The following is a 26,955-nucleotide window of genomic DNA, read 5'->3' on the forward strand; positions in this document are numbered from 1 at the left end:
GGGGGGGTTGGTATTATTTCCCTGTTTCTATGCTTCTTTATAAACATATCAGATTTTTTTTTCTTTTCATATTGCTGATGACATTACATTATTAATAACTGTTTTGTGATATGAAGAGTTTGTAACTTCGCATCAGGTGGTGACCTTTTGGGGGGTCAGGGTGGGGAGGATGTTATCTTCTAATCTACTCAGACACAAGCAAGGAATACTATTGATCCCTCCTGAACCTCTAGAGTATGCCTTACCTCGTGGTTGGAGAAGAGTCGGACTCCTTCCATCTGGTGGAAGACTGGATAGTGGGTGCCATCAATCTGATCACGACGGTAAACATCTCCCACTACCAGAAAGGCATCAAGTCCAGAGTGCATCAAGTCCCATTGGTGGGCAGATGTGTGAGCTCGTAGCATGTGAGTCTGGTTCAGGTAGTAGTTATCCCCTTTCTTCCTGCTAGGATGGTCTTGTGGAATGAGCAGTCTGTCAAAGTTCTGTTCTACTGTGACCACTGGAGGCAAATCATCATACACTGAAAACAGTGGGGTCCCAAAGCGTCCTATGTACTGCTTGTAGAAGTGATCTTTCACACGCTCTTTGATCAACCACAAAGGGTGATGCCTTTGGTTGTGCAGGTTTTTCCCCACCTTGGAAAGAATCTTTTTTGTGACATTGCTGTAGTTATCTGAGAGATAAGGTTTGCCAAGAATCTTCACTGTGTTTGCAGCGGATGTACTGGAACCAAAATCTGAAGCTCTATTTCTGCACCATGCATGGCTCAAATTAACAGTTCTTTTTATCTGAAGTCCCCATGGTGAAACTATTTTGCCACAATGGACCATTCGTACTACATTTCTGGGTGCAGCCATCACAGTGCCCTTTATGTGCCTGGGGCAGAATCAAATAAAAATAATGGTTTTTTACTGCAGTGCAGAAAATGCAGATTTTCAGATTTTCAAAAAATCCCATAAAACATAATGCATAGTATCCAGTGCTGATCGTGCACTAGTGGGAAGCTAGCACTTGATAGCACAACCGGAAACTAGCCCAAACTAATGCTTCTAGAACAGGACAAGTTGACAGAGCTCGCAGAAACATTAGCTGGAACTAGTTTCTGGGATTGCACTGTGACGTGCTAGTGGTCGTTGCTGCTAACCCAGTGAGATTGGTGCTGGCGAACTGCCAGCGCTAGATATTGCCCAATAGGTTTAATCCACTTAACTACAAAAGAAAGCTTATGAAACAATTCCACCACATCTATACTTCATCATAAAATTATTCATGCTTTAGGAGTCTGGTACTTTCCCCCCAGAAATACTAGAACTTGTATAGAGTCACTACCAAAAGCGCAATCCTAGGAATTTCTACTAAGAAATGGAGAGAGCAATCCTATGCCCCCCAGACCGCATCTGCAGGGACATAGGATTGTTCAGTTTCTGGGATCCAAGATCGAACCAGGACTGTGACCTTGGAGCCCAAAGACCGTGCTCCCTGCCTCTCCCTGCCCCTCATAGTTGGTACGGTTATCTCTGCGCTGGCTACATCTCCCCACTCAGAAACGAAGTGGGGAGATGGGGAAAAGGGGGAGGTCCTGGGGGCATAAAGCAGCTTCCTATTGGGTCTCCAGGCTCCTTTCCTCCCCCTCCCAAAGCTGTGGCTAGACGGGCAAAATTGCCCATCTAGCCAAAATGCAGGGTGGCTGGAGCATGGAGGGGAAGATCCCCTACATGCTCCAGCTGCCCTGCATAGGATAGTCGGCAGCCTCCAATTTCGGATGCTGGCAACTACTGAGGAAGGACTGTGCACTGAGTCCTATTAAATTCAACAGGGCTTATTCCAAGATAAGTGGGTATAGGATTGCAGTCTGAGCTGATGAACCAGGGAGTCCTGATTCAAGCCTCACCTAAAAAAACAGGGGTTGGGATTGCAGCTTCGGTCTAGTTTTATGGAGACCTGATTTCATGTGGCTTGCAGAGTTGGATGACATAAAAAGAGAGTGCTATATAACCCTGCAATGCTGCAAACCCCACCCATATTTGGCTCTGGCTCCACCCAGTTTTGGCTCAAGCTCCACCCACCACCAACCTGCAGTCCCCGACAGATTACCCCCAAGGGCAACCAATAGAAAAATTTTCCCCACCCCTGATCTAGGGGTTTTTAGGCAAACTGCTATCTCTCAGTTTCAGCTGTCCATCTGCAATATTCTGACCCATATTACAGGACTGTTGTAAAGATTATTTAGACAGTTGCAAGTGCTTTGAGCAGTCTAAATATTTAGTATTTTTGAAATGCTAAGTATTTATCACTTTCTTCATTAAAGATCATAACTTATCTTTATCTGTCTATCTATCTATCTATCTATCTATCTACCTATCTATTTATTTAACCAAGACCCATTAGCCACCTTGGGGGTCTATTTTAAAGATAGAAAGGTAGGATATACTTTTGTTTAAATAATTAAAGACAAATAGAAAATGAAACAAAAAGGACTTAACCGTGCAATTGTGTTTAGCATAAAGCTACAATATTTTTCATGACTTAAAAAGAAAAAGTAGAACCATCAGCTTAAGATACCCTTTCCCAACCTGGTGCCCTCCAGGTGTGCTGGACTACAATTCCCAGTCAACATGGCCAATTATGGGAGTTGTAGTCCAACATATCTGGAGGGCACCAGGTTAGGGGAAAGCTGGCTTAGGATCTGACATAGGAAAACTGCAAGTATGGTATGTTGGTGTTTATGACCATGCTGCTGGAGACACATCTGAGGTCCAGCTTGGTGTGAAATGGAAGACTTGTCTCTGCAGGCAACACTCTTTCAGGAGATTCGCAACATACAAATGCAAAGTATTACTTCTGTTGTTCCTGGGAACTTCTTCTCTAAATCAGAGCATTTTTGCTGATCCTCTGATGGATTTACTTTTACCAAAGGGGGGCAGGGGTGAGCATCATAGCTGAGTAGTAGAGTGCATGGTTTGTATGCAGAAAGTCCCATGTTCAGTTTCTGCAATCTCCAGTTAAAAAGGATCTCAAGGGAACTGGGGTGGCAAAGTGGCTTAGAGACTGAACTGCCAATCAAAACATCCTGGGTTCAGATCTAGAAGAGCCATGCTGGATCAGACCAAGGGTCCATCTAGTCCAGCATTCTGTTCACACAGTGGTCGACCAGGAACCCATAAGCAGGGTATGAGTGCAACAGCACCCTCCCACCCATATTCCCCAGCAACTGGTGTACATAGGCTCACTGCCTCTGGTACTGGAGGTACCACATAGCCATCAAGACTAGTAGCCATTGACAGCCTTTTCCTCCAGGAATTTGTCCAACTCCCTTTTAAAGGCATCCAAACTGGTGGCCATCACTGCATCATGTGGAAGCAAATGCCATAGTTTGACTATGCGCTGTGTGAAGAAGTCCTTCTTTTTATCTGTCCTGGATCTCCCACCAATCAGCTTCGTAGGATGATCCTGGGTTCATCTCTGCCATGAGACATGAGCTCACCCTATGCAAGCTACTCTCTCTCTCTCTCTCTCTCTCTCTCTCTCTCTCTCTCTCTCAGCCTCAGTCCAACCCCTCCATAAGGGGGATAATAATACTGGCTTACTTTACAGGGTTGTTGTAAACATTACAGCTAGATAATGCTCATGAAGCATGTTGGAGCAACAACGCTTGTGATAAGTCATCTGAAAGAGGGGAGGGCAATAGACAAAAGGGAACCTGTTTTCTCCCTCCACTAATTTCTTCTTGTAATTACTCTAGGATGTGGATTGCAGCTCTCAGGCTTTTACTTCCTTCCTCCTTCATTGGTAGTAAGTATTCCTTTGTCTGAACAGTGTAACCATAATGACTGCACCCAACCTTTTCTATCAGAAACTTTCCCAGAAAGTTTTCCCAGGAGCTATGAACTCCCAATACAATGCTGTTTTCTTTTGAAGAAGCAGAGTGTGTGTGTCTGTGTGTGTGTGTGTGTGTGTGTTTCTTTCTATAGCATTTGCCTTGCACCAATTACACAATGAAACTACCCTAGCTATAACTTACCACATAAATATAACTCTACCAAAGCCCACTGAATGCTTGAATGTACCATGCAAATGTTAAGCTATTCTTAAGGGGTGGTGCTGGGAAACAGCCCTCCCCTTAGAATTTAGGCAGCAGAAGCTGCAAGACACAACAGACAGTACTGGTCCAAATGGACGAGTGGCCTAACACAGCGAAAGGCCATTTTGTACATTCGTTTTTTTACTTCCCCATTAAACCAAACCCAAGCAGAACGCCTACCTGAATAGACAGCTCCACTGAAGCCTCAAGATCAAGAATGTGTGCCTCTCAAAGAGTGATGATAAACAAGTGATGCCAAGCAGACGTCTTCTGATAGTATTCAACAGAAGGTCTTAGAAAACGCTGATAATGCTCATACACTGGCAGGAGTTCAGGGGAAATCTCTGTGGATTCTTCTATGTTTCAGCAAGAGATTGCCAGCTAATTACGATGGCAAGATAAACAAGTAAATAAAGTGAATGTTGAGTCATGATGATTGTGACGAAGTCACAAGTAACAGTGGATCGGGATGTGAAGCAGCAATGAAAACCCGTTCATCCCTTTTATTCCTCTCTGCTGACAACTCAACCCAACTGAGGACAGAGCAAGAGACATCCAGCTCAGACCTTGTCCACCCTTACACAACATTTGGCTTGGGAGCCAGGGAGCAACTGCAAAGCCCATTTCACTCAACCTCCACTAAAGCCCTCTTCTAGTGCTCAAGGATACAGGTGGCAATGGCAAATGGAGAACGGCTCATGTGAGAGGAAGAAGTGGAGCAGAGGACCAATTCCCAGGTGCCACCTCTTTGTGTTGCTAGAAGATTACAAGTGGCAGCAGCAGAGGCTTATCCAACTCCAAGTATTCCCTCATTACCGGAGCAATCCTTTAGGGGCTGAGAAGGAGAATCTGTGGTGGAAGAACCACCACTTACAAAGTCCCACCAGACTCACGCCAGGCACAACAGATGGGGGGGGGGGCTTTTTTCCTTTCTGTTGGCACCGGTTTTTCCTTTTGTATATTTTCCCTCATGCTGGTTTTAATGGGAGGGGAGCACCAGCTCCATCACCAGTGCTGGCATCATTTCTCCTCCATTGCAGGGGCGTGTCGTGGGAAGGAGGAAACTTTGGATCCAGTGGACCCAAAGCCTCTCCCAATCAGCACTCTTTTTGCTGTTACTGCTGGGAGAGAACCACCAACAGGGCAACCATGGTGTCAGAAAGCTTTGCCACCATTCAGGACAAGGGGCTGCAGGTGGACCTCTGCAGAGGGAGGTCCTTAGTATCCTATGGCCCCTGGGACTCCCAAGGACCAAAGGATTACACCCCAAAAGGATAACATCAGGCCTCAAGTACTGAAAATCCACAGATTTAGATAGGGTCAAGGGGAGGCAGCTGCACATGCCTCTCTGGAGCCCCCTGGTCAAGTCTGCATTCAGTTACATAGTCTGGGGTTTGCACGCTAACATTTTTTTCAATCAGCTAGAACTAGCTAAAAATCGTGAACATCTCCCAAATTCTTATGCTTCATGTGCTCTGTCTTGAAAAACACTGCTGATGATGTCCAGATGGACTGAACTGCACAAATTCTGTAAACTGACAGTTTAAACCCAAATCCCTTAAAGCTAGTCATTTCTCCCTTCTGTCCAAAAATATGAAACAGTACGGAAAATATCAGGAAACCAAGACTGCCACCTTTTGTGATCTGACAAACCTTTGGATGCAAGGAGAGAAGTACCAGCATAGCATACATTAAGAACAAAATAATAAACATAATAAATATATTCTAAAATTACTAAAATTGGGCATTTACCAAGCTGCGTAGCAACTTAACAAAACACTCTTTTTAGCACGGAAATGTTTGTGGGCATAAGGTTGTAAATATTATAGCTAATGGTATACTTGATAGTCTAAATCCTATCTGATTAAAATGGAACATAAATCAGGAGTGGGTAACATATAATTTATAGGCCATGTGTAGCCTTCAGAGGCCTGCTAGAATTCTCTGAACATTTAACTACTGTCATTCTTTAAAAGACGTGAGTTTGCACTAGCAGTTTACTACTAAGTTATATCTGGGAAGAGCAGACTAGTTCAAAGATAGAGACTATTTACTTAAGCACATGAGCATCCTCTCTGTCAATCACACTGTCCTCCATATGGCCTTAAAAACAGCAAAGGAAAATGGGATAGCTTTTTAATGCATGAAGTACAAAAGAAATTCGTACACCTAGGAGTAAAAGTAACACATACATATGATCATAAGAAGAGCCCTGCTGGATCAGAACTAACTCCAGCATTTTGTTTACACAGTGGTGGTCAATCAGAAGTCTACGAGGAGTCCATAAGCAGGACATTATTTAGGATGGTTACAAAAAGGGATTATGAACAGCTCCAAAAGGATCTCTCCAAACTGAGGAAATGGGCATTAAAATGGCAAGTGTGGTTCAATGTAATCAAGTGTAGAGGGATGCACATTGCAGCAAAATATCCTAACTTCATGTATACTCTGAGAGGGTCTCAGCTGGCAGTTACTCACCAAGAAAGGGATCTTGGAGTTGTGGTAGATAGCTTGACGAAAATGTCAACCCAGTGTGCAGCTGCTGTGAAAAAGCAAATTCCATGTTGGAGATCATTAGGAAAGGAATCAAAAATAAAACTCCCAATATCATATTGCCCTTGTACAAATCTATGTACGATCATGCTTGGAATGCTGTGTACATTTCTGGTCACCACACCTCACAAAGAATATTGTAGAACTGGAAAAGATGCAGAAAAGGGCAACCAAAATGATAAAGGAGTTAGACAAACTACCCTATGAGGAAAGGTTACAATGTTTGGGGCTTTTTAGCTAAGAAAAAAGCGAGTAAGAGGGGACATGATAGAGTTGTGTAAAATTATGTGGAGAAAGTGGATAGGGAGAAAATCTTCTTCATTCTCTCTGGGTTCTAGTATTATGAAAGACTGAGAAAATCTCCTCTTTCTCTTATTAGAACCCAGGGTCATCAATGAAGGGGAATGAATGGAAATTCAGGACAAAGTACCTTTCATCAGATAGCTTCGCCACAAGAATCCATGCTCTGGTAACCTCCAGGACAGATTACTATAAAGAGTTCTATGTGAGGCTACCTTCGAAGACTGACCAGAAGCAGCTGTTTGTCAAATACACAGCCGCTAGGCTACAAACGGGGAGTGGATGTTGCGAACATGTCATGTCAGTGCTTTACCCTTGAAACCCTACATGGCTTGGGACCTGGATATCAATCTGAAGGATGTTTATTTTCAATTCCAGGTCTAAAAGCTTTGAAGTTCTTTGTGTTTTTAAGGGAGTTGTCTCTTTTAATTCTGAAAAATAGGAACACCATCTTATTCAAGGATTCTTCCGCTGCTGAAAGGAGACATTATGCCTTCCAGCATGTCAGAAATTATTTTTTTGCAAGTGAATTATGAAACAACTGATGGGCAAAGCGAGTGGGCCCAGTTATGCCCATGGAGAGCTCCACAGGTGGAAATCTACCATCATCAGTATATCTCAAAATGAGAAATTCTGGACTTGGGTTGGAGCCAGCTTTTGATCCAAAGTTCTTCCATCCCCACAAGAGGGACCAGGAGATTCTGTAACTGACCCCCTTCATTGGTTTCAGGGTGGGGGGGAATTCCAAAGAAAACAGATATATTCAGCTAAAAAGCCCAGTAAAGCTGACACCTCCCAGCCCAATACACACAGACCTCCTGCCCTGGCCAGCATGAGCTGGCTGGCTTTGGAAATGGTGTGCAATCTGCCACATTGCTTCCCCCTCCTCCACAAGTTAGGAGTGGGCTCTCTGTGTTACAAAAGTATATAGCTAAAACTTCTTGACATTAAAGGGAAGTTCCAGCTGCAGCCAGTCTCTTAGGGACAAATGCAAGCTTTATGCAAATCATGTTTTTGTTCTGTAAAACTATGCAAAGTAGCTTTCCTACTCCAATTCATTAAAAAAAAATGTTTGGAGATGAGCAAAAGATACACCCCACCACCACCACCTCTACTATAAACCACGTTTGTGAAATACAGGTATATTACCACCACAATGTTTTTCCTGTAGCCCGGAAAACTCAACACAGTTTTTTTAATCTACGTAGTAATTTGTATTATATATGCACATTTTGGCGGCAGCTTTGCTGAGCCTCTTCCGTTTCATTTGGGGAAAATTTGCAAATCTCCCAAGATAGGCTAAAATGATGTATTTATTTAATATTCTTGGGCGCAAAGTAGGATAATGTGGCCGGGGGGCGGGGGGTGAGTTGTCCAAGTACTCAGTACTGATAGCCCCATAAACATTCCTACACTTTGCAAAGAATACGCAAGTTGCTTTTTTGCCATTTCATAAGCTGTGTCAGACACTTGTTGCCTGCCTTCCAGCTGCAATATGTTAAGTGGGTGACCAGCCAGATGGGCGATTAATAAATTAAATAATAAATTAATTAATAAATTAACAACACTGAAAATATTGTAATATAAAACAAGAACATTGGGGGCTATCATTTCATTTCTGTTTTAAAGCAAAGCTTCTTTAAAAGACTATTGGTTTGAAGGGAAACAACAATATTAAACGTTTACCTATAATTAAAACAGTAACTGTCACTTTTCGAATCCGTTCTTTTCTTTAACTTTTGTGGAACCCTCACAAGCACTGTGACATGAGTTTTGGGTACTGGGTGGTATAGAAATGTAATAATAATAAAAATGAATAAAAATGTGGAGGAAGCGTTCTGAGTATCCTACGCTTGTTTTTCCCGACAACGCCCCCAGCTTAACAGCAGGGTGTTGTTTCATGCTGAACATGGTACAGTATCTCATGGCTAACGTGTTGCAGATGCTGGAATACTGGGAGTTGTATGACTTTTTCTGTCTAAACATGCATAGGATTGCTCCCTTTGGCTGCAATCCTGTATCCACTTTGCTGGGGGAAAGTCCCACTGAACTCAAGCAGACATGCATATTATTGCATCGTTAGCCTTGTTTCTCAAGGCAGACATGGACTCACCAAATGAGCTTGGGCGAGTGGCTGTTTCTCAGCCTCAGTTCCTCATCTGTAGAAGGGGAACAATACTGCCCTGCCTCATTGGACTGTTATTCAGAATGTATAAGTTTTGGTAAAGCATCTTGCACATTTAAGAAATGTTAAACTATAAAATAATAATACTGTATAATAACGATCATGCCCCCCTTTATTTTGAAAGTTGTTGTTGTTCAGTCGTTCAGTCGTGTCCGACTCTTCGTGACCCCATGGACCATAGCACGTCAGGCCTTCCTGTCCTCCGCTCTCTCCCGGAGTGAGCTCAAGTTCATATTCATTGCATCGGTGATGCTATCTAGCCATCTCAGCCTCTGCCGTCCTCTTCTCCTTTTGCCTTCAATCTTTCCCAGCATCAGGGTCTTTTCCAGGGAGTTTTCTCTTCGCATTAGGTGGCCAAAATATTTGAGCTTCAGCTTCAGTATCTGTCCTTCCAATGAGCACTCAGGGTTGATTTCCTTTAGGATGGACTTTAGGATTTGACCTCCTTGCAGTCCAGGGGACTCGTAAGAGTCTTCTCCAGCACTGCAATTCGAAATCATCAATTCTTCGGCGCTCAGCCTTCCTTATAGTCCAGCTCTCACAGCCATACGTTCCTACTGGGAAAACCATAGCTTTGATTATATGGACCTTTGTCGGCAAGGTGATGTCTCTGCTTCTTACTATGCTGTCTAGGTTTGCCATAGCTTTCCTCCCAAGGAGCAAGCGTCTTTTAATTTCATGGCTACAGTCATTGTCTGCGGTGATCTTGGAGCCCAAGAAAGTAAAATCTGTCACTGCTTCCATTTCTTCCCCTTCTATATGCCAGGAAGTGATGGGGCCAGATGCCATGATTTTAGTTCTTTTAATGTTGAGTTTCAAACCAGCTTTTGCACTCTCCACTTTCACCCTCAACAAGAGGCTCTTTAGATCCTCTTCGCTTTCTGCCATTAGGGTGGTATCGTCTGCGTATCTGAGGTTGTTGTTAATTCTCCCGGCAATCTCAATTCCGACCTGTGATTCATCCAACCCGGCGTTTCTCATGATGTACTTTGCATATAAGTTAAATAAGCAGGGTAACAATATGCAGCTTTGTCGTACTCCTTTCCCAATTCTGCTGAAGCCTAGCTTGTAGGATTTTGAGCATAACCTTGCTGGCATGTGAAATGAGCGCAATTGTATGGTAGTTTGAACACTCTTTGGCATTGCCCTTCTTTGGAATTGGAATGTAAACTGACCTTTTCCAGTCTTGTGGCCACTGTTGAGTGTTCCAAATGTGTTGGCATATTGAGTGTAGCACTTTAACAGCATCATCTTTTAGGATTTTAAATAGCTCAGCTGGAATACTGTCATCTCTGCTAGCTTTGTTGTTAGTAATGCTTCCTAAGGCCCACTTGACTTCACTCTCCAGGATGTCTGGCTCAAGTTCAGTGACCGCACTATCATGGCTATCAGGGACATTCAGGTCTTTCCTGTATAGTTCTTCTGTGTATTCTTTCCACCTCAATCTCATTTGCTTCTGATAGGTCCCTGCCTTCTTTGTCCTTTATCATGCCTGTCTTTGCACAAAACGTTCCCTTGAGATCTCCAATTTTCTTGAAAAGATCTCTAGTCTTTCCCAGTCTGTTGTTTTCCTCGATTTCTTTGCATTGTTCATTTAAGAAGGCCTTCTTGTCTCTCCTTGCTATTCTCTGGAACTCTGCATTCAGTTGGATATATCTTCCCCTTTCTCCCTTGCTTTTCGCTTCCCTTCTTTCCTCAGCTACTTGTAAAGCCTCATCAGACAGCCACTTGGCTTTCTTGCATTTCTTTTTCTTTGGCATGGATTGAGTTGCTGCCTCCTGAACAATGTTACGGACCTCCATCCATAGTTCCTCAGGTACTCTGTCTATCAGGTCTAATCCCTGAAATCTATTCCTCACTTCCACTGTATATTCATAAGGGATATGATTTAGGTCATACCTGAATGGTTTAGTGGTTTTCCCTACGTTCTTCAATTTAAGCCGAAATTTTGCAAGAAGCAGCTCATGATCTGAGCCACAGTCAGATCCAGTTCTTGTTTTTACTGACTGTATAGAGCTTCTCCATCTTTGGCTGCAAAGTACATAATCCATCTGATTTCGATACTGGCCATCTGGTGATGTCCATGTGTAGCGTCGCCTCTTGGGCTGTTGGAAAAGAGTGTTTGCTATGATCAGCGTGTTCTCTTGGCAAAACTCTATTAGCCTTTGTCCTGCTTCATTTTGTGCACCAAGGCCATGCTTGCCTGTTATCCCGGTGATTTCTTGACTTCCTACTTAGCATTCCAATCCCCTATGATGAAAAGGACATATTTTTTTGGTGTTAGTTCTAGAAGGTGTTGTAGGTCTTCATAGAACCGATCAACCTCAGCTTCTTCGGCCTCAGTGGTTGGGGCATAGACTTGAATTACTGTGATGTTAAATGGTTTTCCTTGGATTCGTACTGAGATCATTGTATCATTTTTGAGATTGTACCTCAGTACTGCTTTTCCCACCCTTTTATTGACAATGCGTAAAATGTTGGCTTATTTACAGTGGGTTGGATCCAGGATCTGCTTTCTGCAAGAGGAAAGGACCTTCCATGAGAGAAAGGGTCCAGCTCACAGAAAGTCCCTCTGCCCAATTTTTGGGGATACCCCTCCCACACACACCACAGCTCACCCCATTTAATAGGATTTGCTGACTCTCTGTGTAACATTTTCAGGGGGCTGGAGGAGTTACCATGGGAAGGAGGGGGCAGGGAAGTCCACTTCTGCCATCACAGTTGATCCAGTGTAAAACTGGATCCAACCCAAACAGTTTTGAACATTCAGAATGTCTCTTTTTCCTAATGTTATAAAGATGAGTTATTGTTTATTAACTGTGTCCAAACTATCTAGGAGAACCAGATTATCTGTTCTGCATATCCACCTGTAGTGTAATGGTTAAGATAACAAACAGAGAGACAAAACATTCCTGGTCCAAATCTCACTACAGCCTCAAACCTAGCAGCTAACTGTAGCACCACTCTACACACTCCCCTCCCCCATCGGTAATATTGGGGGCTGCTCATGCTGCATAAAGGTAGTAAAGACTGCTGAGGTAATGTATGAGAAGCACTTGGAGCATATAAGAAAAATGCTCTAAAAGGCTCTTAAAATGGCAAAATATGGATAAACTGATGGATAACCGCTCTAAGATATTTTTAAGTATGTTCAACGATGTATACATCTATTAAATAAACAAATAAAATAATAAGCTTAATCAAGGTCAGAGGTTGGGCTTGTTTTCTTCAGAAGTTATACCCTCTTATTGCATACTGAAATCAACATTATGTAAAAAGACCGGGGGGGGGGGGGGGCTTGTATTTATGTAATTCCGATTTTTAAAAAAAATAAGAAGAGGGTTCTGTCAAGCAGAATAAAAAGCTAGCTAACTAAATCACACACCAAAATGCTCTGCAAATCACTAAGAACTGTGTACAAAGGTGCCCTTTTATCTGGGGAAAGGTCTTGGATCCAGTAGAGGCTTCTGTGAATGGAGATGGGGGAGGGGAGATTATATTTGCTGATTCCTGATTCCTCATGCACCAGCTCCCATGCTTTTTCCAGAGGCTCCTCCAGTCTTTTGGCTGTATATGGCTGAAGTTATACACAGATGAAACCCACATTAAATGAATGCTTCAGTGGTTCTATGGAATTTTCAAATAAACTATTGTGAGCTCATGATTCATAAGTCCTAAAAATAGCCCATCACCCCCTTATTTGCATTTTAACAATGGTTCAAATACCCATATTAGTTTGTTCTAAAGGAAAGGTGTGAAAATAGCACGCATATTACACAAATTTAATTTGTTCACAGTGGAATCCTATACATATCTACTGACATCAGAAGTAAGTCCCATTGAGTTCAATGGGGTATCCTCTCAGTTAAGTGCGTTGTAGAATTACAGCAGTCTCCTACATTTCTTCATCATCCTAGAGCAGGGCTGGGCAACTTGTGACTCTCCATATGTTTTGGCCTACAATTCGCTTCAGCCCTAGCTAACATAGCCAATGGGGAGGGATGATGCAAACTGTAGGCCAAAACTTCTAGAGAGCCACAAGTTGCCCACCCCTGTCCTAAAGAGTAGACTTCTTAAGAATGGCAAAAGAAATGGAAAGGCAGAAGGACAAGCAACTTCACAGGTCAGAAGAAGCTACTGTTTAGCTAGAAGAGCTTGTTCATCCCTCAGGAGACGGAAAATGCAAAGGCGGCATTATCAACATGAAGACCAAGTCCACATGATCACGGAGGGAAACTAAACCACAGTGGCTTGATGTCCCTCTCCACGCAGGCTGGTCACGAGCCGCCTAATTAGCATAATGACCCTCATCAGGCATAGGTTGTAGTGACATCTGAATGGGGGCGGGGGGGATATAAACCACCCTAAAACCCATGGCTTGTTCTGGCGGGGAGGGAAAACAAGCTATCATGCCTTATTTTCCCTCCATGATTGTGCAAGCCCACCCAAAGTCATTGCGGAGGGACAAGAACCTCATCAAACTTGCTCGTCCTGTTCCTGTACAGCAAAAAAAGTCTAAAGCCATTCAGTAATCAAGCAGGAGCCAGGGATAAAGAAATTCTGAAGTGGCTGTACTAGAAGCCCGCAAGGACCTACTTCCCAGCTCCAGTTCAGGAGATGCCTTTTTGATAATGTCAACTCAGAGATGAAGGAGATACAGTACAGTAAAGATTTACTCAGAATGAGCAACAATAATAAAAATGTTGTACTTTTCAGGTTGGAAAATTTTTCACAAGCTTGCCTGATCTTACAGCCTTCCTATAAAATTAATTCTTAATGGAAGACTTTGTGTCGAACACCAAATCCAGCCCACAGAGGACAAGTTGATCAAGGGCTATTAGACATTACAAGTGGAACCTGAAATAAAACATGGCACTGTTCAGTGATCCAGTCAGCCAGCCATGCCTTCCATTCTCCCTCCCACCCGGTATTCCATTCCAACCCCCCGTAGTCGGCTAGCATTCCATACCCACTGGGCATGTTCACTGACCTGTTTTTAGGATTTCCACTTTTTAAGATGTTCTAATACTTTTACAGACCTTGGAGTTCCCCCAAGCCTGCTGATTCCTCCCTCTTGCACATAGATGGTGCCGTTTTGACTATAGAAGGACCGACACTCACCTCTGAACTTCAGAAATAGGGAATGGTTCTGACTCTTACTAATGGTATCTCCATGTTGAGAGGCAGTGTATCTTTGTGTACTAGGAACTAGGAACAAACAACAGGAGTTGCTCATTGCTACCATACCCTGCTTGTCAGCTTCCAGAAATCTCTGTTCGGCTGTTCTTGGATCTGATCTGGCAGGGCAATTCTTATGTTCTTATGCTCAACCCAGCACAAAATAGAGCTTACTGGGGTAAGTGCACATTGTACTGATGAACATTACATACATTTCTACAGCCAGTCCATAAAAGGAATAGGCATGGAAGTTCCTTCATAGATTTTACTTCACAGTCAGATTCAGCTTCTAGCGTTCAGGTCAGAAGGAGCAGAGAGACCATGGAAGGTGTACACAGCACAGCCACTGCTTTTCTTTCAGTGACATATTACCTCCCAGCTGCACTTAGTAAATGTACATGCAGTTGTGTAAAAAGGAGCCATCTCGAGTTCGAAGTGTAAGAGCTCCCATTTATCTGTCATTGGTTCTAACACAGCATTTAAAGGAAAGATTAGAATGCTTTGGCAGAGGGAGCTACATTTTGTAGCCTAAGGCACATTGCTTCTACCAGTTGGTAAGAGAAGGGCTAAAATATTAATGAGCAAACCATTTGTCAAGAAATTATGCAAGGGAGCCTGGCCGTTGTACAAAGCAGCAAGCAACTTAAGACACAAAGCCAGGACAGGGCTTCCAAATTGTTTGGCTTTCTGAACCATGTTACTGAGCTATTGCACCTTTATAAAGAATCCCGGGGGGGGGGATAAAAGGAGGGGATACCCCCCAAATATGGATGGATATATTTTATAATAAGCCCTTATTTAAACTGAACATTAGCATTTTAATTTAGGTCTTGTTATGTCCCTGAGTCATACCCAAAATGGGGGTTTTGATGAATTCGGGCTGCAATCCTATACATACTTACCTAGATGTGATATTTTTAAAAAGTAATAATGTGTACACCTGAAATGCGATCTGTCATGGCAAACTATATTAATATACTTAAAAGCCACAGAACATTTCACAGAACTATGTTATGATGGGCAAAAATACATTCTTTCAAAAATAGCTGAATGTTTTCTGAAAAATAGTAAGATTTAGTCACAATGCACAGATGTGCCTACTTTTGTCTAACTGCATGTCAGCCTCTTCAATTAGACATTTTTAATGGCCCTGGACAGAGAATCTTTGGAATGTGAATTACTGATAAAGCAAATTCACAAATGGGGAAGTAACAGCATTTCTGAAAGAGGGTATGCTCCACATGCTGCACTGCAACAAAAAGGACATTTTAAAATCATTAGATTTACTATATACTGCCAGAGGAAAGTAGTTGCAGCTATGAGCTGATAATAACAACACCTTCCATCCATTCTGAATGATCTACCGATTGTAAGAATATAAGAAGGAGCCCTGCTGGTTCAGACCTACTTAGTACAGCATTCTGTTTCCCACAGCTGCCAACCAGATTCCCCAGTAGGAAGCCCACAAGCAGGACAAGAGGACAACAGTGCCCTTCCATATTCTGGATAGTCCGTCCCCCCAGTATCCCCAGTTTCCCAGCGTTCGCTTTTGTTTGTTTTTTTTTAAAGCAAGTCCCTAGCCCTTGTAGAACCCAAGATATGGGGCAAAATGTGCAGCCACCTTTCTGCGCACGCATTGTGTGAGAAACAATCCCGCTCTTGCCTTTCAGTGGTTTTAGCCAATGAAGTCAGAGCAACGATTGACACACACACTGTCTGGAGGAGGAACTTCCTGGTTCATTTTTGAGCCTGCGGGGAGGGTTGGGTGTCTTTTGGTGGGAAGTGATTGCTGCCACAGAAACAATTCAGAAATCCAGGATTTTGGTGTAGCTGTGATTGTGCAGTAGTCTACACACACAAAAATAGCAGCAAATACAGGAGTTCATTATCTTTTGAACTCAGGTCTTATTTAAAATGTTTCTTTTCTGAGTTTGTAAACATTTAAACAATTACCCTGACAATGCATGCAGATGAAGTCAATCATTATTTTACCCAAATTGCAGGAGGCAGGACTATAGCTGAGGGAGTATGGGCTGTGGCAGCCTTGCAAAGTAGCCCAGTGTTTTTATACCCATTTTGCTGGGAGAAGGAGGGAGTTAGTATATGGGAACCCTGCAGTGTAATCCAGTGTTGTTCTTATGCCACCTGGCATGTTGGAGTTTTTAAAGAGAAATTCAGGGAGGGCTTGTGAAGTTGACTGTAACAGCAGTGCAATTTATCAACGCCGGCATCAACGGTACCATGGTTAGGCACCTGCCAAGGGCCCACACTCCATCAGGGGTCCGCTGACAAGAGCCCCCTGGAGCTGCTCCTCCTCTTCACCATTGCAACCTGCTTGTTCACCTGTCTCTCACACGGGCCCAGACAACAGTGGCTATGAGAAAGAGGAGCAGCAGACGCCACTGTCTGCTTGCTCACTGGCTCTCTGCCTGTCAAGCAAGCAAGCGGTTGCAATGATGAGGTAGAGGATGAGGAGCAATAGCAGCTGGGAAAAGTGGACTCTCTGAGGGAGGGAGCCCATTGAGGTGTCTTGCCAAAGGGCCCTCAAAAATCTGGAGTTCATCGAGGGCTAAAGGGATTATATGTATGTGTGTATATAGTTTAAGACAACTTGCAAGTTTTACTTTCCTTTTATCCTGGAGGCTTCTTCCCTACTCTCTCTCTTAGTGCAGGCCTTGCAGATGAGGCAGTATGCCATGCAGCTTCTCATATGTTAGTGTTTTCTCATGTGTTGTAGTAATAAACAGCCCTGTTGCAAAGGTATCCAAGTCTCTGGTGTGTTGCCTGGAAAGCAGAGGCTAGGCTGAGCAGGTAACCTCTCCCCCATATTAATGGCACAAGTGCCATTGCAGGGGTGAAGGGAGCCAAAGAAAGAATTGAGGATTTCAGCTGTGGGTAGAAAGACATTTTCAGTATGCCAGATGTACTAAACAACAGAGGGATAGACCTGGTATACAAATTTCTCAAAGCTCTTATCTACCTATCCTGGTCGACCTGGTGCTCAGGCCTTGTGACTGCTCAGTCTTTAGATCTAAGATCTGTTATCTGACGCTATCAGGACTTTAAAAAAAACTGTGCAATCAGACACAAAATGTGCAGTTTTTCCAGTGGAAAAACCTGCAATTCCAAAAGGAACATTTCTGCTGTTCAAAATTCAAGTGATGCAAACATTCACTTTTGTTCTGTTAGCTGTTGTAAAAAGTGGCTGACAACAATGTGAAAAGTGAGTAGAAAAATGTAATAGTGAGCACTATATGCATGAATTTCAACCATACGCACTGTGAAGCTTTGACCACCACCCCACTACAACGGAAAAATTCACGTGGACACACGCGACAGCCATCATGACTAGTAGCCATTGATAGCCTTATCCTCCATCAATTTGCCTAATCCCTATTTAAAACAGTTCAAGCTGGCATTCATCACTACATCCCATGGTAGCTAATTCCATAGCTTAAAACTACATCCTGTGAGAAGAAATACTTCCTTTTGTCTCTCCTGAATCTTCCACCATTCAGCTTCATGGGATGACCCCGGGTTCTAGTATTATGGAAGGGTTCTCCCTATCTACTTTCTCCACACGTGCATTCCTTTATACACCTCTTCCATGCCCCACCCCACTACTCACTTTTTTCTAGCTAAAAAGCACCAAATGTTTGGAAATGTAACCTTTCCAAACAGGGCAGTTGCTCCAGCCCTTTCATCATTTTGGTTGCCCTTTCCTGCATCTGCATACAATCTTCATCCAATCTTCATACAAACATGTATGGAGTCATTCGCATAATTAATATTAACAAATACAGAAAGTGCTACTTATGCCACCGTATTATGCATGGGTCTTTGATTATTAATAGTCCTACTTACTTAGCACTTTTTCTCTTGAGCTTCTCGAAGATTGTTACAGGAATTAAAATGGTTTGTTGTTGGGTTATAACTTTGGGTTGTTTGTCCCTCAGTAACCCAGAGTTGTGGGTTCAGATGCCGTATCAAACAACCCTAGAACGAGGCATTCCTGTGTGGTTTGAGAAACCAGATGCAAAGCGGAAGTGGCGAGCAGGAGGGAGGTACCGTGCTTACTCGCTCTCATGAGGTCTCAACAATTAATCAGCTAAACAACCCATGAATGGCCATTATGTGCGAACCAGATCAGTAGTTAGATGTTCAATATTGTTTTCACAGTGCATGTTGGGTGTTTGGGTTTGTTTTTAATTCCTCCCTGCTCACATCTTTTAAGACATAAATAAGGAAAAGAAACTTCCAAAGCAGCCCTCATAAATGTAAGAGGTTGAAAATGCTACCAAACGAGTTCACGAATGAGGAAGTGCAAGGGAATATCTAGACAGGGCCAGCTTGTATATCACAACTAACTACTCACTTTGAGCTCACCAATATGGTACCCTTCTTTGAGTCCCTCCAGATGGGATGAGGGAACTCACACAATCCCACAAAAGCAATTTTTATGAGCACAACATACTTGAAAACTAGAAATCCCCATTTCTGGAATTGCTCCTGCAGTATTACACAGATATTTTTGTCCAATGTTATACTGTTCATGTGAGTAGACCACTGGCAAGAGCTGTTTAATGAGCAAATCAGTACCTGATTGCTAAACGATTAATTATCTTCTCCGCCTCTGAAACTACGGGAAAGAGGATTATGCGGAATTCCTATAGGAGAGATCAGGAATCAGTATGGGACTTCAGGTTCTGGAGTAATTAACAAAGATCGTAAGATACAGAGCAGAGGGAAAATCTATGAATAATTTGGGGGCGGGAAGGAGAGAGAGACAGAGACTAAAAAGCTCAATTCTGAACGGACTGTATCTGGATATCTACTGTTATAAAGTATTCCCATTTCAAGTGAGAAGCTGACACAGTGGCCCAAGTTCAGACATAACAGCCAAACCATGATTTGGCTATTGTGCTATTGATGGAAGTGGCACTCCCTCCTCATCTCATGAACTCCAGTTCCCTCCCTTCCACCCTGATTTGACATCCATAGTTTGCCATGACATCCAAACTGGAAAACTATGTCTTGGGCAAACCAAGTTAAATTCAAACTACAGCTTCCAGTTCTGGTCTGGATGCAAACCATGGTTTGCCCAAGCCATCGTTTGCCAAATTTGATTGCTACAGCTAAAATTATGGTTTCTCAAACCAGGGAGGGAAGTACACAAGCCCCAAATCCATTTACAGTCTCTGACTGCTATATCTGAAGCAGGCTGAGGTTCCAAACTGGTGGTACAGAAACACCAACAAGTCACAGGGAGGATATGGACAGGTCACAAGGCTGCTGGTATGGTATCAAGCTGACAAGTTAAATAGGTGCAAATTAAGAGAGAATGTGGTATAATGTGGACATTTTAAAAAAGGAATTAGAATCATGACAGAAATGCAAGGCTGGGGAAAAAAAAGAAAAGCAAGGCAGGAAGGTGACTGGATAACAGCCTTCCCCAATCTGGTCCCTTCCAGATATTTTGGGCTACAACTCCCAGCATTCCTGACCACTGTCGATGCAGGATAGGTCTGATAGGAGTTGAACTCCCAAAACTTCTGGAGGGCACCAGATTGGGGAAGGCTCCTGCATATCATTCACTCCTGCCCTGAATGCTGAGGCAGAATCCTCTGAACATAAACAGGCCTAAATGTTTGTCAGCCTAATAATGCTACTAATGTGGAACAACTGTGTTATTTGCACAGTCTGATATACAAATCCCAAGGCTGCTTTATTGCCATCTACATTTGCAAACCATTTTGTGAGAATCGTTTCTTAAACTGTTGCACAGACGTTCTTTTGATCCTTTGCATGGGAGTGAATTTCAGCCATTTGCACGGCTTTGAAAAATGGGCTCATGGTTTGTATTTGCTTAACTGGATCTTTGGGCTACCCCCACCCCCACCCCAATGCTGTATCTTTCTCAAGCACAGCACAGAAATCAACCCAGAGGACCACAGAAGGTAACTTTAGAGCACATTTCCACCTTCCTGACAATAAGCAGCTCAAAAAGGCCAAAGTGGCCCCTCGCACTGCAGACAAAGTCTGGGAGGCCATCCAAATTATGGCAGCCTGGCTCCAGATGTCCATGACCATCAGCACTGTCCGGAATGTCTGTAGTGCTACGTGAGACTATAGCTATCATTCTCAGTTTCTCAGCTAGGGGAATTGCAAAAGCTCCTTTATGCAGCTCTGCATCTTTTAGCTAGTATATAAGATCTAGAAGAAAAATGGGAGTCTTTAAGATGCTCTTCAATTAAACCTCAAAGAACATATACAAAAAAGCCTCTTACCACCCCCCTCTGTCTACACATGTGCATACACACAAACACACACACACACACACACACTTTCTGTGTCTTGCCCATTTCACATTGCATGACATCAGCCCCACCACTACTTTTGAGTTAACTTCAGGAACATGTGGTCTGACTCAGTCTAAGCAGCGGAGTAATTCCTCGCACCGCAACTCAGCCCATTTAAATTTTTGGTGGTACATCAAGGTGAAGTTCCTTCTAGAGGGAATAAGATGGCCCATTCATCAGAAGCATGTAATTTCCAGGCACAGGAGGACTACAATGGTGATTCACCAGCAGCGGTGTAGTGGTGGTAGCAGGTCGTGTCAAGACTTTGCTCCAGCACTTTTTTTGAAGCCGGCGCCCCCAGCCGGGTCGCAGTCTGCTAGGGAAGGAGGAGGGAGCAGAGGGAGTGCGGGCAGCTGCCTTGTGGCTGCCTCTCGTCTACTACACAGAGCGGCCAGACAAAGGGAGCGAGCGAGAGAGGGAGCCTGAGGGAGCTGTGCAGCCTCCTCTTGCATCCCCTTCTCCTCCTCAGCTCTTGGCTTCTCTGCGGGTCCCTGCTCCATGCCTGTGCACCTGGCGCTGCCCTTGTCTCCTGTAGCACTAGCCACCCGTTCAGCGCTGCTGGTGGCCATGGCAGCAGTGGGGCGGGGCTGCCACTATTATTTACTTATGGGGCAGGGCAAGTGGCTGGTTTGTGCCAGTTTTTAGGATTTATCACACAATCCTATGCATGTTTACTCAGAAGTCAGTCCCACTATGTTCAATTGCCAAATGGGCTTTCTCCCAGGTAAGTGTGTGTAGGACTGCAGCCTGATCTCTGTAAATTTAATTCGAAATAAACGCCCATTGGATTGCACTGTTAATTCTTGAACATTAATTTCTACACTAAGCGGAATTACCAAATGCAACCTTCTCTGTCAGCTACACTTTTTGGTGCAAGATTGGCATGTATCTGGGCAAACAAACCCTGGTGGAGGGAAGGGAAACAGAAAAAAATCAGTTGGGGGGAGAGGAGAAAGAAGGTGTGTGCGTGTATGTGTGGTTCAATCCAGCTAGGTGTGTGGATGTTTTTGTTGCAGGATGGGAGAGATATAACGAAGGAGCTTAGGAAAGGCTAATGGGTAATGTTGGGGCACTAAGGGAGTGTGCAAAGGGGCTATTTAAATGAGAAGGGATCTGTCCATGAGGGCTGAGTTGAGAGGGTGAAGCTTCCATAGAGGATCATATTCTGAAAACCTAAAATGTTTGTGTGTGAGTGAGTGAGTGAGTGAGTGAGTGGGTGAAAAAGAGTTTAACACCCCTGAATTTTTTTATCAGATGTCCAATTGAAATACCACTGCCTTACTCTCAGCTGCACTGTTTTTGGATCCCAGTTGAAGGCTGTACATCTTACAAGGATATACAATCTTAGAAGGGGGTGTGGCTGTGAGGGGGCATGGCTGTGACTGTCACGAAGGGACCCTGCACTTCTGAATTTGCCACTACACTACTGTTCACCAGTGAGAAGCTTCGGGAATAGTCACCCTTAAGTGGATTCCCCATCTTCTCTCCGGCTACTGCCCTGATTGACCAAATATACAAACAAACAAAAATATCAACAACACAGCCTTTGTAAGGCACTAGAAGTCTCAAACCAGGGTCATGAAAGAGCTATGATTCAGTGATAGAGCACATACTTTGCATGCAGAAAGTCCCTGGTTCAATCCCTAGCATCTTCATGTAGGTCAGGAAAAACTCCTGCCTGGAACCCTGGACAGCCGCTGTCAGTCAGTGTCAATAATACTGGGCTAGATGGACCAATGGTCTAACTCAGAATAAGGCAGCTTCCTATGTTCCTATGACTGTGCAAGCAGGGCCCCTGTGCCTTACTCCCTGGTGCTGCCAGGACAGCTCTAAGGTGGAAGGGGTTATGTGCCCAATCTCTGGTCTGCTGCAGCACTATCTATTAAGCTAGAGATGTTCAGCCCAGTCCAACTGGGTGACCTGAACAACTGATGGCTTGCCTGGGCTCAACAGTCTTGCAAATAAACCCATAAAAGTTACTACTCCACAAGGTTTTTCTGCTAGTCCACCTACTCATAGATACAACATGTTTTATTTTATTTATTATATTTATATTCTGCTCTGATTTAAAGGAGGTCAGAGCAGCATATGTGTTTTTCCCACTACCTCCACTATTTTATCCTCACCAAAAGCCTGTTAGACCAACAGCAAAAGATACGCTTTTTGGCTGACTGGTGATTTGAATCCGGGCCTCCAGTCCTACCGCAACATTCTAACAACCACATCGCACTGGTATATGAACACCCTGGAGAAAAAACACGACTCCATTTTCATCCAGTTTAGAGGTGGGGGGAACCTCCCTATCTGCTCACTTGGGGCAGTATCCAGCGGGTCCATTGAGCAAGCAGCCCTTCCTGCCGATTTTGCTGCACAAGTGGGACTCACCACTTGCACAACAGAGATTTAATGCTTCCTATAGGAAGCCCTGAAATGAGCAGAAACATTTGTCTCTGGATTGGTGCAGGTCAGCAGAGCTCCCTTATGCGAGCTCTATTGACCTGCCTTGTTCCAGAAATGAGTAGTTCCACTCCTGTCATGCTTGCAGAATGTGTGGGGGTGGGAGGAGACGCCACGATGGCTTCTCTCTATGCGATCATCTGAACCCAGTCAATGTGTGGGGGTGGACCCATGGCAGTCCCCTCCAAGGGACCAGGCTCCTCCTGCAACAATGCAATGAAAATTAAGTTTACTGTTCTTCAACAAATTCATAACTTTAAAAGGAGCCTGGGGAAGGAGGACCAGCCAGCAGCTGCACCGGGTGGATCCTGAGCCTGCTTCTGCCCCCGCCCACAGGTACTTAAGGCGGGGCTGCCAGAGGCAGCGCCTTGGCATCGTGCCAAGTGTGACGCTAAGTGCGCACTTAGCGTCGCACTTGGAGTCGCGTAGGATCTGAAGACCCACCCACCTGCCTCTCCAGAGACACCAGCAGCCACAGTACCAGCAGCAAATAGCAGCAGCAGAGGGCAGCAGCTTAAAGACAAGGGGAAAGGGGCAAACGTGGACTTTATCTGCTCCTTCTTAGCTGCTGTTCTCTTTTATCTCTTTTATCTTTTATATTCTTTTAAACTGTTGTGCATTTTATATTCTAACATTTTAATATGTGCCTGGGAGGACTATTGGGCAACTCAGGGGGTGGGGGAGGTGCCACCATAACTGTGGTCACGGGCAGGGGGAGGTATGGCGTTGGGGGATTAACAGGCCAGCTGAGGAGAAGAGGGGCTAGACACCTTACAGCTGTCCCCTCTTCTGGTTCTTCCCCCAACCTGATGGTTCCTGGCAGCCTTACCAGTCTGCCCTCGGGTCTGGTGGTGCTGCTGCTGAATGCCAGGTCGGCCCAAAATAAAATCTCCCTCATCCATGATTTGATTGTGGATGAGGGGGCTGACCTGGCATGTATTACTGAGACCTGGGTGGGGGAACTGGGAGGGGTCACTCTCTCCCAGCTGTGCCCTCCTGGGTACTCGGTGCAGCACCAACACCGACTTGAGGGTCAGGGAGGGGGGGGTTGCCGTGGTCTATAGGAATTCAATCTCCCTCTCCAGGCTTCCTGCTCATTCGAGTGCAGATCTTGAGTGTTTGTACCTTGTGTTGGGTACCCGGGACAGATTAGCGATTCTGTTGGTGTACCACCGACCCCGCTGCCCATCAGACTCCCTGCCTGAGCTGACGGAGGTGGTCTCGGACTTGGTGTTGAGGACCCCCAGGATGATGGTCCTGGAGGAGCTCAACTTCCATGCCGAGGCCGCTGTATCCGGGGCGGCTCAGGACTTCATGGCCGCCATGACAACCATGGGGCTGTCCCAACATGTCATCGGCCCAACGCATACAAAAGGACACACGCTTTATCTGGTTTTCTCGACTGGGCAGGAGGATGGTGATCTGAAAGTGGAGGAATTAACATCTGTCCCTTTGTCATGGTCAGATCACTTCCTGCTGAGGTTTAGACTCCTGGCGGCCTTTCCCCTCTGCAAGGGTGAGGGACCTATTAAAATGGTCAGCCCCAGGAGATTAATGGATTCCGATGGATTCCAGAGGGCTCTGGGGGATTTTCCTGCTGGTATGGCTGGTGCTCCTGTTGAAGCCCAGGTCGCTCTGTGGAATGCAGAGATGACTCGGGCGGTTGACATGATCGCGCCCAAGCACCCTCTCCCTCTGAGCAGAGCCCGGCCAGCTCCTTGGTATACACCTGAGCTGAGGGCAATGAAGCAAGAGGGGAGACGGCTAGAACGCAGGTGGAGGAAAACTCGTGCTGACTCTGACCAAACACAGGTAAGAGCCCATTATCGAGCCTACTCTGTGGCAATGAGGGTGGCAAAGAGTTCTTTTCCACCAGCATTGCATCTTCTCAGTGTCGTCCAGCGGGGCTTTTCCAAGTGGTTCGTGGCCTGTTACATTCTGGGCCAGGGAGAGAGATGGTGGAACCCTCGGTAGCACGCTGTGACAAGTTTGCATGGCACTTTGAGGATAAAGTCGCCCAGATTCGTCATGAATTGGACACCACCATTAATGCAGTTCCATTGGTAGAGGCGTTCAGAGCACCGTCTGGTCCGGTTTTATTGGATGAGTTTCAGTTACTGAGGCCTGAGGATGCGGACAAGGTGCTTGGCCAAGTCCGATCGACCACTTGTGTGCTTGACCCTTGCCCTTCATGGCTTATTAAATCAAACAAGGAGGGGTTGTCTGGCTGGGTCCAGGAGGTTGTAAATTCCTCCTTGAGAGAGAGAGTGGTGCCTGCCGCTTTAAAAGAGGCAGTAATTAGACCACTCCTGAAAAAGCCTAACCTGGACCCAGAGGATGTTAACCAGTGGCCAACATCCCCTTCCTGGGCAAGGTGCTTGAGCGGGTGGTTGTAGGACAGCTCCAGGCACTCTTGAATGAAACGGATTATCTAGATCCATTTCAATTGGGCTTCAGGCCTGGTTTTGGAACAGAAACTGCCTTGGTCGCCCTGTGGGATGACCTCTGCCGGGAGAGGGACAGGGGGAGTGCGACCCTGTTGATTCTCAAGGACCTCTCAGCGGCTTTCGATACCATCGACCATGGTATCCTTCTGGATAGGTTGTCTGGGTTAGGAGTTGGAGGCACTGCCCTACAGTGGTTCCGCTCCTACTTGGATGGCCGATTCCAGAAGGTGGTGCTGGGGGATTATTGCTCTGTGCCATGGCAATTATGCCATGGGGTTCCACAGGGCTCTATTTTATCCCCCATGCTGTTTAACATCTACATGAAACCGCTGAGGGAGGTTATCCGGAGGTGTGGGCTGAGGTGCTATCAATATGCAGATAACACCCAGCTCTACCTCTCTTTCTCATCAAAACCAGGTGAGGCAGTGGCTGTTCTGAATCAGTGCCTGGGCACGGTAATGGACCGGATGAGGGCTAATAAACTGAAACGCAATCCAGACAAGACGGAGGTACTGTTAGTGGGTGGTTCATCTGCCCGGCTAGGTGATATTCAACCTGTTCTGGAGGGGGTTGCACTCCCCCTAAAGGATCAGGTTCGTAGTTTGGGGGTGCTCTTGGATCCAGAATTGTCACTTGAGGCACAGGTGAACTCAGTGGCACCGAGCATTTTTTATCAGCTTAGGCTGGTATACCAACTACGCCCTTATCTGGACAGAAATAGCCTAGCTACAGTTATCCATGCTCTGATAACTTCTCGTCTGGATTACTGCAATGCGTTATACGTGGGGCTGCCTTTGAAAATGGTCCGGAAACTTCAGCTGGTCCAAAATAGGGCAGCAAGATTGTTAACAGGGACTGGCTTGCGAGCTCATATTACGCCAGTACTTTTCCAGCTGCACTGGCTGCCAGTCCATTTCCAGGCCCGATTCAAAGTGCTGGTGTTAACATTCAAAGCCCTTAACGGCTTGGGGCCAGGTTACCTGAAGGATCGCCTCCTCCCATATGTCCCTGCCCAGACCTTAAGATCATCATCAGCGGGCCTTCTCCGTGAGCCCCTGCCAAAGGAAGTGAGGCAGGTGGCTACTAGGAGGAGGGCTTTTTCTGCTGTGGCACCCCGGCTCTGGAATGAGCTCCCTAGTGAGGTTCGCCTGGCGCCTACATTGTATTCCTTTCGGCGCCAGGTGAAGACCTTTTTATTTTCCCAGGCATTTTAGCTTTCTAAATTTTTATCTTTGCTGTTCTAAATCTATATTTTAAACTCTTGCACTGCTGCTAGGTTTTATTGTGGTTGTATTATTATATTGTGGTTTTAATGTTCTATATATTTTAAATTGTTTTATTATGTGTTGTTTAGTTTTAATTTTTGTGAACCGCCCAGAGAGCTTCGGCTAT

The 26,955-nt window shown here is 44.8% G+C and overlaps 1 protein-coding gene across 26 annotated transcripts in view; it reads right to left on the reverse strand.

The window, feature by feature from the left end:
• The window catches only part of FARS2 (phenylalanyl-tRNA synthetase 2, mitochondrial), a 347,910-nt gene that overhangs the window by 266,780 nt on the left and 54,175 nt on the right, over window positions 1-26,955 (reverse strand). For 20 of the 26 annotated variants that reach the window (XR_014790247.1, XR_014790242.1, XR_014790249.1 and 17 more), the window contains 3 exons: window positions 6,563-6,626; window positions 4,265-4,465; window positions 246-879 (listed from right to left, as the gene is read on the reverse strand). Coding sequence is in view for 19 of the 26 variants with exons in the window: in XM_084850399.1 (XP_084706525.1) it covers window positions 246-860 (615 nt within the window). In the remaining 7 variants the exon portion in view is untranslated. Of the gene's footprint in view, window positions 1-245; window positions 880-4,264; window positions 4,466-6,562; window positions 6,627-8,623; window positions 9,955-18,899; window positions 18,968-26,955 lie in introns of those variants that run through there. The other 6 variants (XM_084850403.1, XM_084850405.1, XM_084850408.1 and 3 more) reach the window with 4 other exon arrangements.

The sequence above is a fragment of the Heloderma suspectum genome, chromosome 4, assembly GCF_057233095.1.
Source record: "Heloderma suspectum isolate Gila_16-S chromosome 4, 16-S_ref, whole genome shotgun sequence".
Classification (NCBI taxonomy): Eukaryota; Metazoa; Chordata; class Lepidosauria; order Squamata; family Helodermatidae; genus Heloderma; species Heloderma suspectum.